General features: G+C 42.5%; 1 protein-coding gene across 1 annotated transcript in view; it reads right to left on the reverse strand.

The window, feature by feature from the left end:
- Positions 1-11,632, reverse strand: part of LOC118777672 (rab11 family-interacting protein 4A-like) — a 71,446-nt gene extending 59,814 nt beyond the window's left edge. The window contains exons 1-2 of the mRNA XM_036528781.1: positions 11,411-11,632; positions 919-1,006 (exon numbers count right to left, since the gene is read on the reverse strand). Of these exons, the coding sequence (XP_036384674.1) occupies positions 919-1,006; positions 11,411-11,563 (241 nt within the window). The 5' untranslated portion in view covers positions 11,564-11,632. The remainder of the gene's footprint in view (positions 1-918; positions 1,007-11,410) is intronic.
- Between the last annotated feature and the right edge of the window lie 3,708 nt (positions 11,633-15,340).

A 15,340-nucleotide genomic window follows, 5' to 3' on the forward strand; every position in this document is an offset into this window, starting at 1 on the left:
TCCTGGTAATTCTGAACTGAATGTGCCATTACGGGTCAGCAAACGCAGAAACACCCATTAGTTGGCCTTTTACAATTAGCTCTCCGCTGGCTGTGTAGAGCAATCATTTCTTAAGGTATGCATCCTCAGTTTGTCTGCACCCTTTACTTTTATTGTTTGTTGTTTAAATCATTAACTAGATTTCATGCCTTATACATACAGCTATACACATACACATTAACACATATGCACACATACACATGGACACATGCACCTATTTAAATACACACACACACACACACACACACACACATATACACACACATCCGCCCAGGCACAAGCATACACATGCACATGCATACACACACACACACACACACACACAGCGCACACAAAGGCATGCTCTTCACATGTGTATATGTGGTCTTTCTGCAAATCAAGGCAGCTGAGGCAATGTCAAACAGTCTGTGTAAGCTACCACAATGGCACTTCATCGTGTCAGAACACTGAGTTACAGGAGACGGTACTTGGTTCATGCGGCCTTATTATATGCACTTATGTGTCTTTGCCTTGTACATTGCTCGTGATAAGAGCATCTGCCAATGTAATCTATGGAGAGTCTGTAAAGGAAAAAGCAGCACTCTTGTAACATGTAATAAGGGTTCTTGCTAGCTCTAATGCAAAACCTTCACAAGGATGCTGCAATGTTCAAGAAAATAAATAAGAAACAGTAATACCGCCAACGGAGTCATAGTTAGCCTTGACATTCGTATTATGAGTGTTTGGATTTGAGAGTGTTTCCCTTGAATGAATGAATGTCAAATGTCAGTGAATGTCAAACTGAAATCGAAAAAAAGATATTTAATCCCATGAAACGGGGAATTTAAAAATACAATTCTGAACGTTCTTTTTGGCCACAAGCTCTTTTCATGTTCCTACCTTTGATTGCGAACACTCCATGGCAGAAGTCTTTGAAGTTGATACGGCCCTGAGCGTTGGGGTCCAGGTATCTAGCCAACTTCTTCACCTGGAAGAGACGTCCAGCATGAGAAAGACCCACTTATTCACATCCTCCCTGTTCAGGCTTAGTTCTAGTTAAACCTTCAGAGTGAAGCTGGGAAATTTACGCTGACAGATTTATGGAACACCATATCAAACACATTGGGATGGGCTGGGTGATTGCAAACATCTCTTCCACACTTCTCATCGGATGAGACGCTCGGTCACTGTATTCAGAAGCAGCTGTCTGAGATAATTACAGACATGACGGATCAGTTAACGTGTTGCTGTGGGTTTCTGATCAACATCAACCCCAACAAGCATTCGGCCTGATGGGAAATGACGGGCTCTGTGTAAGGTCAGCTCCTGCTGTCTCAGCACATCAGAAATGCTGCCTGTCCCTACACCACAGGCAGTACTCATGCTCACAACCACAGATCTTAGCTGTTAGGAACTGCAGTGCAATCTGCAGCATGCGTGCAGAAAATCAAGTAAGGACCCAGGGGTTGCAGCATCCCACAACAAAACCTGAAGGAAGGGACAGAGAGACATGAGGCTCACCTGAACACACCTTTGACTCCCCAGTCTAGAGAGGAAACCCCCCACTCCCTGACAGAGCTGCTCCAAAGCAGTACGGATCAGTAAATCGCAAGAAAAAAGCCATTTTCTGCCATCATCCTAAATAATGCAACACATTTTAGACGGTTTAGAAGGTTCACGGCTCCTGGGACACGCTGGAGAAAGGCCTTTCTGGAATCCCCTCATTCCTAGACATATGATTAGGCCTGTGCTGCAAGAAATGGGGAGCTACGTGGGGCGTGCAGGAATAAGGGCTCCTCATATAATAATAACAATAACCATATAATGAGTTTTGTGTTTGTGAATGTGTTTGTGATAGAGAGAGAACTACCAAGAGCACATCTTTATCTCTGTTGCCATATTTTGAGGCTGCTACTATGACACACTACACACTGAATTTATTCCTTGAATTTATGTCGCCACCAATAGCATTCCATGAAACTATATTGCTCTTGCTAGGTGCGTTCATGGATTTAAAAGCCAACGCATGCAACGTCCTCCATTACTTTGCCATCGGCGCCTGCTTCTTTAGCCAGACACCAGGCTGAGGATGATGTTTGACCCGTCCCAGCTGTCAGAGCAGTGACTGACAGATGTGACCGCCTTGTGCCGCAGTCTAAGCCCAAGACCCGTCAAAACACAATCCGGGTAAAAATGCCCTGACTGCCTGTTACCACCAGCGAAATGGGTCACGCATCTGGAAAAATAAAAATAAGGCCATCAGACTGTTCAGTTCAAATAATCAACTATAAAGATTATCTTGTCATTTCTGCTCTTCATTTCCAGATCCACTGCTGGTCCAGCCCTACATTGGGAGGAAAACATGTAAATCCAGAGGTTGTGAAAGCCAGGTGTGTGTGGGCCACGGGACGGTGGAAGCCAGACAGAAAGTTTTTAATCTCAAAGAGGAATGGTGTGTAAAAATAGGACAGACTGAATGTCCCAGGCTGCCCTAATAAAAAACCTACACAAGCAGGTTTGGGTAGCATATTTAGCCAAATTCAAATGCAAAAAGCAACTTTTCAGACTGTGCAATTCAAACATGTACTAAACAGGCCTGCATACACCATTTACTGTTACCTGTCTCCATGTATAATCATCATGATAGCATCTCGCTATCGGGATGCGGTTATATTATTGTTATATATATATAACTGGTTTACCCCCTCCACCTAAAAGAACATCAATCACAGAAGCAATATCACAGAGGCCTGAGCATTTCAGCAACGCAGACTTCAAAGGGCAACTCCGCTCTGTCGCATCCAGGTGTGACTCAGTACTCTCTGAATGCCTCTGAAGGGGTTTTCATTACAGAGGCATACAGTATTAATAAAGGGAGGATCACCCAGGGCAAGCCTCCCTTAAAGACCCATCAGCAAGCTGAGGAAACTGATTCAGAGCCACCGCCTTTCATCACACTGTGTGTATGCTCCTCAGAGCTCTTGCCAATCTTCGACCAACCGTCTGGTCACGTTCACCTGTTCTTCACCACAGCCTTGCTGGCGGAAGAGACTGGTGCATCCCTCTTGAAAAGAGGTCCAATTCAACTTCAATGGCGCTTGCTGTGTTGGTAGCCTTAGTCTTTCTCTGATTACCCTTCAGTGCAACACTGTGAGGACACACAGATGAATTGAGGTTACTAAGTTTTAATGAGTTTAACATAAAATGGGCTTGATGTATGGTTTAAATGAGCTCTGGGGTGGGAAAAGGAACAAAAACAATAACAGTGTTGCAAAACGCAGCTATGCACATGAGAAAACATAAGCAGAAAGTCTTCAAGGATGGAAGCAGACAAGGAAAAAACTAAGGAGGAAAAGGAAACAGGACAAAAGGAAGAGGCTGCACCGTTATGATTTATCATCATGTGCCAAGTGCTCTGTGCCTGTGGAGTATTAACGGAATGAAAACAAGTAGCACTGGCGGTTCGAAACGAGGCCCAGACAGCTTTTCATGCAAGTTCTGGATAAACGGTGAGGTAAATGTATCTGAGAATACAAAACTGCACGAAGGATTGCCAAATGGTATGCACGAACAAAGTGTAGGTTTGCATCCAAGAAAGCGAACTGTGGTTGAAAGTCCCACCCCCTGCAATGTGAGTGTCAAGAGGAGGATTCACACAGCCTCAGTACATCCAACAAGCTTGGCAGAAACGATGTCACCCTATTCACATCAGGAAGTACAGCTCAATCACTGCTCAAAGCCCTCTGCAAGACGCCCATTGAAAACAACTCTGCTTCTCTATATGATGGAACATGGCTGGAATGGTCGGGGCAAAGCTTTCTTCAATTTTTTTCTTCCTCTGAAAAAAATTGACTGGTGTGATTCACCAACCCACAGTAAAGCATGGTAAAAATAGCAATCTTTGCGTGCTACAGCTGTGCTGTTAAAGGTAGTGGCGTCATTGTGAATGTTAGCGAGAACCTCCGCAGGGGTGAGAGGGGGGAGCTGTGATCAAAGCCTCTGGATTTAGAACCACTTTTCACATGGGGAGGGAGGGGTGGCAAGCCTTATTACAGCTGCCACCAAAAAACCCAGGGACGCTCCACCTGCCAAATCCAAAACCTGACAGCTGTGTCCTATCAGAGACAGAGCGCTTGGAGAGGGAGGGGGCTGATCCTTATTCAGGGTTCTAATGGGGATAGGGGAAAACAAATACAAATTACAAGAGAAAAGCTCTGGGTAGGGTGGGAGGGAGGGGGTCCAAACTGTAAGTATGATTTTCAATTTTGAAGCAAGTTAGCACTGCCACCCAGACAGTGACGAGGCCTGCCCAGCCATGACAGGTGGCTTCTGCATGTGAGGGCGGCATGTGACGCGTTGGCTGGAACACCTGCCACGCAGGGCGAGCTACTCCTGCTCACGCGTGGGGAAAGCGGCCGCACGGCACGTTTCAGCTCCTTCTGCCTTCCAGCATGAGTTACGCCGGTCTGGCAGTGCCTGTGATGCGCTGGTGGATCCAATATAGAAACAAATGTCCACACACACACTCAATCGTGTATGCATAAGCAAGAATATGCACATACACATAGACACATGCACCCAGATACACACACATGCATATGCATTCATGCATATAGAGAAAATCACTCACACACACACTGAAGATGTCTGTTAATGGAATACTTCTGTGCAATGTTTGAGTCTTCTGTCTAATAATCATGTTATTTTCTACCAGAGACATGTTCTTTGCATGTCTGATCCTGAAAAAAAAACTTCAAAAAAGTCAGTAGTGTACAGAGGCTAATCTGAAGGTCAGGGCACTGAGCAAAGCCACCCTTAAGGCTTCACATGTAATCACATACTCAAACACTTTCATGGCGCTGAATTAACTTCCCCAACTGACCCCACAGGACTCATATTCACGCTTTCAGCACGATAACCAGGTCGGGGTAAAAGCTGCTGACGACAGCAGCAGTTCAGAGCTGATGGGAACACAGAGGGCAGGAGGGAGGAGGAGCTGCGGAGCGAGGGAGAGAGCTTTATCCTGCCCGTGCGAGTCCTCCTCACTGCCCTTCCCAAGGCCGCCCTCAGGGACACCTTGCGGTTCGAGTATTCGCACTTAGTGCCGGGGAGGTACAGTATGCTCACGTGCAACAGTAAGAGCAGCCCCCCCCCCCCCCCCCCGGTCCGCCTGTGATATACTCAATTCGCGTCAGTGCCAGCAGTGGCAGTGTGTGGGGAAGGGAGGAGTCAGGTGTCAGGTGTCAGCCCCGCCCCTGTGAGGCTTCAAGCAGCTTAGTGAGGCCCGGCGTGCCTCAGACGTCACTAGCTCTCCTCCCAGCGTCACATTCATATCAGTCACTGCCAGACTAACCCCGCTCCTCACACTTCCCAACCTGCCAGACCCCGGAGGCCCGGTTTGTTAATTACATCAACCCTTGCCACTTTCAGTGTCACAATCCACAGGTATTTCAGTGATTGACATTTACATTGTTTTGAAAATAGTAATCCTATGCAGAGGTGGACACCCCGGCTTCAGAAAGTAAAGGCCCTGCCACATATTTGTTCTAGCCATTCATTACACCAGCTGAATTTAATTAACACAACTCTTCAGCCAGGTAAAGGAGCTAATTAGTGAAATCACCTTGTTTTGTGGATGGTTAGAACAAACACGTGGCAGGACTTTTACTTTCTGAAGCCGGGATGTCCATCTCTGATCCTGTGTAAAATGTTGGCCATCTAATTGTTCTGTACTAAAAATAATCTGATTTTGGAAGACTTAATCTGAATTGAATCTTACATAAACGTCACACAGATTTAATGCAGCAGTAGGAACATGCACTCAGACTGCCAAAACAACCAAACTAGTTTACTCCCACAAGTCTCATCAGTTCTGATGCTCCAGGAGTGTGGCGAGATACAGCAGAGCACCACAGGTAAACAAGCTATTAACAACCAGCACCAAGAGACTGTAAACTCGGAGGCAAAGTCCTCATCCACAGCTCATGTACTCTACTGCACTGCAGAATCTTCTGATCTGTCTCCTGGATACCAGCACTGGGCACCTGAGTGCATCCACCATGGGTGTCAAGAGCCTGGAGTTTCCAAGAAAGCTCTTACACAGATGTCAGGGGTAGTTTCCACCCACCAGACATGTTGATTTACTGAATTTAAGTATGACTGCTTTTCAACTGATTTTATAAATGCTATCAATAAATGGTTGTAAAGTGATATTAATATTAATATTAATATTGTACATTTTAATCAAATACTCAAAATGTTTATATTCTCATTAAAATTTCACTACATCCATAGTACACTTTCAGCTACATTTATCACATATTTTTCCTGTTTGAGGGAGAGATGCACTTAACAAACTGGGAATCAGTGTTGTTGTATCATCAAATTACCATTATCCTCACTCTTCTAATAGTCCTAATTAGGAACAAGCACACGATTTTCTCCCCCATTAGATTCAAGCATGTTTTTTATCAAAGAAGAGCAGTAACTCATTAATGAACATAGCAGTATATAACATACAGTATCCTGTGTTAATTATCTGACAAATGACACAAAAATACACTATATTATAGAAATGATATACTGATACTGATATATATATATATATATATATATATATATATATATATATATATATATATATGTATGTATATATATAGTAGGATTGCAGTGCATAAACCCCTCATTACAAAGATGAATGCACATTTGAGAGTTCAGTGGTGCGTGCAAAAACCATAGCCACTGGTCTACAGAGATGTGGAAAAAAAAGTGATATGGTTAGATGAGTCATTCTTCACCATATTCTCGACAAGTGGGCGAGTGCATGTGTGGTGTACACCAACACTTCTCAAGACTTCATTCTGGATATTAAGTCAAATGCATAAAAAACATTCAAGCATCTAAATTTTAGTAGGTCACAACACTGCACAACAGCCAAAATTGATGATGTGGATAATCTTTAAAAATGCACACTATGAAATACTTACACAAAAATTAAGCAGAGAAAACCAATTATTCTGAACTGGAACTGTTTCCACCACTGTGTCTATTCAGACCCTCTGGGCATAGGTTAGCGGAGCTAAATCAACATAAACTCAGTCTGACCAAAACATCTGCTACACAAATAAATCATAACAGAAATAATTAAGACATGGATGTTTTCTCAGCCAATCCCTCCAAGGGCTTTAAAAAGTCAGAACAGACTTATCCAACAAGAGATTATAAAACTGAGAGAAAAGACGATTAGACGATTTGGCCTATGGGATCCAGCTGGAATCAGTTGTCCCCAGGTATTCCACTTATAGAGGAATGATGTCTCCAGTATGATCTCTTACTGAGAGCCTGGAAACATGGCAAGTTTTGATTAGCACCACCCCAGAAAGGCCATTGTAACTCATTTCCAATGATAAAGAGCCTCGGGCGCTGCAATTAATTACCAGACTAAATTACATATGTACCGAGAGCCTCTTAAAAGCCTTAATTGTCCATACAAAGAGCAAGTGGCAATCAATTACCAGAGCTAATTACCATTAAGACTGCATAGGTCAACCATGGGAGAACAGCAAGGGGAGGTCTTTATTTCTCTCTCAGTTTTTTTCTGTCTCCCTCCTTTTCTCATTTTCCCTCCATCACTGGGAGGATAGAGCACAGGCCCTTCACAGTCCCAACCACAGTGAGGAAGCATGCCTCCACCTGGGGGGATCAGTCAGCCCACCAGCCTGCACCGCTTTCATCTCCAGCCTATTCTCACTGCCATATTACCCCCTCTGCATGCACATCATCCACTTAGGAGTCCAGAGGAAGGCTTCACACAAGCATTCATATCACGTTTCACAGTTACAGAACCTCTCAAGGCCAAATTTATCTACGGGTAAATCAATACTTTTCATTATAAAAAATGAATGGTTGTGCTGCGCATTGCCTTATCGTTCTACTGTCAATTGCTGCAGATGAGCCTTCAGCTTCAGTCATGCCAAGTATAAACCTAATATTGTGATAAATATTGTAATAAATGTGAGCACATATCTTTTACTGTACTTTTCCTTTCCTACAGAGGTCTTCTTCATCACAAGGGTTTCAGAAAGCACATTACATCTGCAGATTGGAAAGCTGTGTGGACATTTGCAATCAGCAAACAACAGTCATTATCTGGGAGATTTCTTTCTGGGGATTTTTTGTGTGTTCATTATTATTACAAAGCATAACAATGAATGTGAGATCAGCCCTCAAAACTGATAGATGAACAGTTTATACAACAGAGTGAAATTTGAATATGGAACTCAAAATACAGATATTGATACTCCACATAGACTTTGAATCTCCTTGTATCTCCTTATGTGTTCTGTAATGGCTGCCAGTCTCTCAACAGAAAAGTGTAGTAACCCATTGTGTGTAATTTGTGTGTGTGATCTTCAAACAGCCCTAACTGACCCATGAAATGGTTGTAGACATGGTCCATCATTTGTGTTGACGCAAGGAGTGTCAGCCGTTAACACCTCTCCAGATACAGCGTGCCGCCTCATTGGCTGTGTTTATTGAAGAGACAAGCCTACAACACCCAGCGGTCCCATCACTCTGCAGGTTTGTTAAGCGGTGGTCACCATGGCTACATGGGAGGTGTGAGCCTCAATACAGTTATTTTTAGAGCTGGCAGCAGGAAGAGGGGGAGAGGCAACTCTGAACTTGCACCAGAGCCGTTCTCCAGTCTTTAATGACTGCAGAACTCACAGTTCTGGCAGGACACTGAAGGATGGGGAATAATCATACCTTATAACATTCCAATAAAGAGCTATTTTGAAATGGTTCAGAGGAAAAACAGACAGAGGCTGTTAAATCTCAACAAAACAAGGAAAAACATGATTAAATCTAACATGCGCAATCAGGACGATTGCTTCTGTCAGTCCGGATTACTGTGTCCTGTCAAATCTGGTCGTACCCTGAATCCAACATACTGATACTGATCCTCTCCAGGCATAAACTGATCTGACGGACCAACACCATGACAGGCCATTCAGCATTACAACACTCCCTCTCATAAGTGATTAAAGCTTGCATTCACTGAAATTATGAGCAAGCAGATGTAGCATCAGTTGATGAGACCCGTTAATGGCAACACTGATTAAATAGCGCCCACTGGAATGATGGTTGGTGTCTTGGATTAACATCTCTGGCTGAGGTATAACGGATACGTGGCACAACAGATGCCACGACAGACTGAAATCACATTACTGCTAAAACAGGCATATCACATTAGCTGTCAATCCTCCATCACCCCTCATCAAAATATGTGCTCCAGTGTCAAGCAGTATTCAACCCCCCCCCCCCCCCCCCCACACACACACACACACACACACACACCCCCCTGAAACACCAGACAAACCATCTCACTGCGGCTGCCTAACTGCTTGTTAGCAGGTGTTTAGTGCAGGAAGCATGCAGCATGCAGGAACCAGAAGCATGATCACAGAGCTGGGGGCCAGAAGCGGGACAATGCAGCTGTGCCTATGAGTTCAGCTTAGCTCCAGTCCAAATGGTGCAAATGAAACCCAGAGCATGTCATGTTTGGATGGGTTCTTTAAATTCAGTGATTAATAATCACTATTCTGCATGATTGCGAACAGCTTGTGATTACCTATCCCCAACAAACCAGGCCTCACAGCCGCAGGCAAGGACAGTCTCTGTGTCTTCGTGGGGCTTGTTTGGTTGTGTGTTGTGATTTACCCCCGGCATATCATGACCCTGTCTAACTCTGAGGCGCTCTTGACAGCAAAAGAAGTCTGCCAGCACATGGAATTTCAGCATGAGATCTGGTGATGGGCCAGTGAAAACACACAAACCAAATGGCCCCCCAAGTGGGGCCTTACCTACACAATAACTGAAGAATTTGAAAACCACAGAATTGGATTATACAGATGCTGCTTAGTGGGTAACACATCTCTGTCTATTTTCTCCAAAATTTCTTTTCGGCAGCGCATCCCCCTTTCAAAACAAAACATCACAAATGCATTACAATGCTGGATCAGGGGGCTCCTTGAAAGAAGTCCAAAGCAATAGACTTAAAAACACAAGGACAAACAAACATGGCCCAATTAGACTTTAATGTGTATGATTCGCCCTAGGTAGAGCTTCTTACTGCCGGACTCAATGGGACTGCTAAACAGATCAAGGTCTAGGAAAGGAGAAGCGTAATTGTTGAGCTTAACGGTTTAAGACCAGTAAGCTTGCTAACGAACCTGTGAAAGACTACCACCTGCCAGTGTTTCATAAATTGTCTCAGCTGGAGAGACCACTGCGGATGCTACCTACAGAGAAAGCCACAATGAAGCGGAAAAGCCTGATACTCTGGGGCCAGGGCACTTTACAGGACAGCTGGAGACAGCACAGACACCACCTGATAAATTCATTATGAGAACTCAGCAGAACGCCAATCTGTCGCCACAACACTCCGCTACTTTCCATCGCTACAAATCCCTGAGCAGGAGGGGGCCCACGGGGACATTCCACAAAACACACATACAATGCGCTCCCCCCATCAGTGTCTCTGCATGCTGACTTAAACTGTACTTTAGGTAATGTTTTATATGAATAAAAACGATATCTTGTTGTGTTACTGAAACAGAGTATGACTCTTCAGTTTCACGTATTTCACACGAGCTATTTATTCTGCTAACCACGAACATTTCAAGAGGTTCCTACATGGGACATGACATGGGACAAACGTCAAATGTCTTTATCTCGACAGAAATGTAGACGATGAATTGTTATATTTTTCACACAACATGTTTGTATTCACAGGAACGAATCTGCAGTTTATACCCCAAACAACTGCAAAAATCTTGCCAGTCTTTATTTTTAAAATCACCAGCTGAAATACTGGAAAACCTGAAAAACAGTAAAAGTGTCACTTTATCGAGGATACTTTATAAATATACGTCGAAAAACGGTCTACACAATGTGTAAGCGACATTTCCAAAATAGTTTATTTATTATTACATACATACAGCGTTAGTGACCTCGAAAGAGGCACTTATGTGTGCTTCTCTTTAAATGATCGAAAACGAAGGAGTCGACCATTTGTTTGGGAAGCGACAGTGGCATCAAATTAATATAATTAACTTGAGGGAGTCCTTGGAAAAACATTTCTGCCAAATATGAAAAACTAATTAGCTAGCCATCGTATTTGATTACTATAGGCTACCTGTTTGCCACATATAGAACGAATTCACCTTCGAATTGCGTTTTTAGGTAGGCTACATGCTTGTAAATGACTTAATGTCATTGTAAACCAACAGCTCTGTTATTTACGAGCAATTAAGAAGTTCAGGTTAAATTCACTCATTCTGCTCAAACCCCTTTTATAAAGAAAACATCTACTCAATCTACTCAATCTTACCTCTTCTCCTTGCCCGAACTGCAAACCAAGATCCACGAAATGCTCAACACTAATGTAGCCGTCCGCATCATCGTCACAAACATCGAATACTTCTTTGAGTTTCTTTAAAAATAGCAGTAGCTGCTCTTGGTCGGGAACGGCATTCCCTTCCATCCTTGTTTGGTGTCACAGGCAGATCTTAAAGGGACTCCAGGACCCGCGCGGCGGGCGCCATCACTGTCCTCCGCCGCTCCGCTCGAAAACAGAGCGTGACATCACCAGCATCACTTAGCGAGCGGAAAGGACCACTGGATGAGGAAGGGAGGGGTGGAGATGAGAGCTGGAGAGCCCACGAGCGACTCAGAAAGCACCATAAATGTAGTAACCTAGGATACATAGCTTTTTATTTCACTTTTTCTCAATTTAGAGTTATGTGCCTGTGCCTAATATGCCATAACATTTGAGAGCAATTAACGAAAAGTGCGTTTTTCTCTGTATTTTTCCCTAAACTACATGTGATTCCAACCATTTAATTTTAACAGGGAATCATCACATCCACCAACCAACCACATAAATGAATAAATAAAATGATTTTCTTATCATTGCTAAAATTGTATAAATCGTAGAAAGTTGCTTCCCTCCTTACATGCCTGTTGGGTTTGAATCAAAATCTGGCAGTTGTTTTGCTCAGAGGAAGCCTATGCTCATGAAGAGTACCAATAATGACAAAGAGTAACTGTTGGAAGCTAACTGTACTCTAAACCTAGCAAACAAGCTAAACTATGATGGATTCTGTGGACCTATGTAAGTCAACAAAAACTTTTTTCAAACATTTGGAATTTGGAATGAATACGAACAAACATTTGTTGTTGTGGAAATGCGTGGAAAATTAATGTAAACGACTGCCCTGTTTATTTCTTTTTCTAAATTAATTAAAATTTTACATTCATAATCAACATACTTTAAAAAGACACCCCCAGCCAGTTCCAGCCAGTCTCTTGCCAATGCTCACCCCATGTTTTGCGCAATGACCCAGGGCTTCAGAGGATAATGCCACAGGCCAGACCACCATGACTATGTCAATGACAGATCTATGAGAATGGCAATGGAAACAATGCAATACATTGTGGCGTCTCAGTGATGGGAACCTGTTTCCATCAACTGCTCTAAATCTGCCAGTCACTTAATAACTGCTTCATTCTGGCTCTAATGAATTTTAAACTCTCTGAAATTGCAAGATTTCATTAATACAGATTTCATACATACTAGTCATTTATATGGATTCCATAGTATCTGTGTATCAGAGCTGTACATGAGATACAGTTCTGATCCAGTTCTGTGGAGAGGAGTGGGCCCTCAGCATTGTAGTATTGCTCTGGAAGGTTACAGGAGCCCAGGCCCATAGGGTTAGGGGTGTGGTGTTCTCTCTGCAGAATAGCTTTGGCCATTATCGTTATCAAAAGAAGATAGATTCAAAATACATCATAGGTGTTTCATTTTATTTGTAACACCACCATAAAATAGCCAATGCAGAGGTACACAGTACAATGTGGAGCAGTGCTCACATGTTGTCAGCTTATCATAACAATATCATTACATATACACCAGAGGGCACTAAATCAACAGCTTTGGACAATGATTTTTGAATATTGTGTATTAAGCTTTTTTGTCAAAGCTTATAAAAGATGGAGGTTGCAGCAGGTTGTTACAGAGTACTTTTCCTCTGACACACCTTGCATGCAGCTTTCTGCCGATTCCAGTGGCAGCCTTCATTAGGCCAAACGGCATTTAGAGCTCGATCCTTTGATTCATTTTATATTCTGTCTTTGTGGATCAACACAGCAAATCAGACTTTCTTCAAAGTCTACAATGTCAAAGATGATGTCTAAATAGGACATTACTTACATTTATGTTCTCTCAGCTAATGTAAAGCCAGCACTCACAAGCCAGACAAATTGAAGAGCTGTATGATGATATTAATGACGACATTAAAATGCCATATATGCCATATTTTGAAAACGTAATGACACAAATGAATTTTTTTGACACACTCACTTCGAAATATAAAATAATAAAATAGAACTGGTGTTATCTTTGGGTGCCTTCTAAAAATTATTTTCACTAAAAAAAAACTTCAGAACAAGCTGCATATTATCCACAGGATCTCTCATCATAACAGCATTCTGATCGTGAAACTCTGACTGACCAATTTGCTTTCTTAAACACACTGTTTATAATGGTCGGTTTTTATTATTATTATTATTATTATTATTTGTTTAAAAGTTCCCTTTGAAATGCAAACCAAGATGCCGACAAAACTGTTGAGCTCACAGAGAAAAACACAACGCAAGCAATGCCGACTACCGAGCTGGAAGGGAATAACGCCGCTTATTCTGGTCAGCTGACGGGTTGGTCATATGACCATGTTCTATAAAGACAATAGAGTCGGGTTTTGCGAAGATGCTCGTAGGGCCGCTGGTCTCACTCATCACTAATTCAGGTTTGGCGGTAAAGAAGATCGTATAATGTAAATAATGGAAAATATTATTTTAATTAATCCTAACAAATTTGTTACTTCTAGCTAGCGAAACAGTACTACATTTGTTAAATCTCACCATTACATTCGATAAAATCACACCTGATTTTTTAAATATTGATCACCAGACGTGTGAAACATCTTTAATACACTACACTATTGGCATTTAGCAGACGTTCTTATCCAGGGCGACCTACATAGGTTACTTTTTTTCCACGTTACCTATTTATACAGCTGGATATTTACGGAGGCAATTTCGGGTTAAGTACTTTGCCTAAGGGTACAACATCAGTGCCCCACCAGGGAATCGAAGCGGAAACCGTTCAATTATGACTCCTGCTCCTTACCACTATGCTACACTGCCGCCAACTGTGCTACACTGTTGTGGAGCAGGCCGTTGTGACATTGTACAGTCTGACAGAAATGGTAACCACCATATCTGTGTAACTGAGTTAGACGTTCATAATGCTTGTATTCTTAGTTGACTAGTTAGTTGCATAAATCAAGTGATCTAGTGCCCTAGTTTAAAAGACTAATCAAACTGAAGGCTAATCAAACCTTGTCAAGACGGGAAATATAGAAGATTTTTCAAAGTTTAGCTGACAGTTTGTTATGTGCCTTTCACGTTTGGACCATCTGAAAAGTTTTGTTACCAAAATAACGTATCCTTTCTCCATGATGTTTAGTGTAAATGACGTTTAAAATTGTTATTCATGGTCTTTATTTAGTCAAACATGACTAAATCCACATCTGTGAGTTATAGTATTATGTCAGTTTTAGAGGTGAATATCTATGTCGGGTATGCAAAAAAAAAAAAAAAAACCTTTAAAAATCTGAACAGATACATGTCAAACAAAAATACAATTTATATTGTGTAGGTTCCAAGTATGGCTAAGGCTGGTGTTGTCCTTTGGTAGAATTAACTACACATGTCACAGAACCAGAGCTAGACATGCCTCGCCTCCCAAAAGAGAGCATGAATTCGTTTTTTTGATCACTTTGTCACCAGAGGGTCTGCAGGTACAGCACCAGCTGGAGAATCATGAGAATACATGGATGTTGGCAGCAGGCACACATGTTCTCGTGGCTGTACTAGGCAAATGACTCAACAAAGAGCTTCAGGGAGCTTCCCCTTGTGATTTAGCTGCATGTGAGCCTGAGCTTGTGTTTAAGACACTGATCAGAAGGTTCATCTTCTCTGGTGAAGGTTGTGACGTTCGTTGTTGATCTGAAGAGTGGTGGTTGCCAAGTGAAACAGAAGCGGCCCATGAACTGAACTCTGTTTGCTGTTGTACAAAGTCTGCTTTATGTAACCACCCCAGCTAGCCAAAGCAAACACAGGAAGAACACTGCTTTGGTTATTCTGATTTTCTCCTAAAGTGTCATAAAACACTTTGAAGGTATATATGAAGTTA

This window comes from Megalops cyprinoides, chromosome 1, assembly GCF_013368585.1.
Source record: "Megalops cyprinoides isolate fMegCyp1 chromosome 1, fMegCyp1.pri, whole genome shotgun sequence".
Classification (NCBI taxonomy): Eukaryota; Metazoa; Chordata; class Actinopteri; order Elopiformes; family Megalopidae; genus Megalops; species Megalops cyprinoides.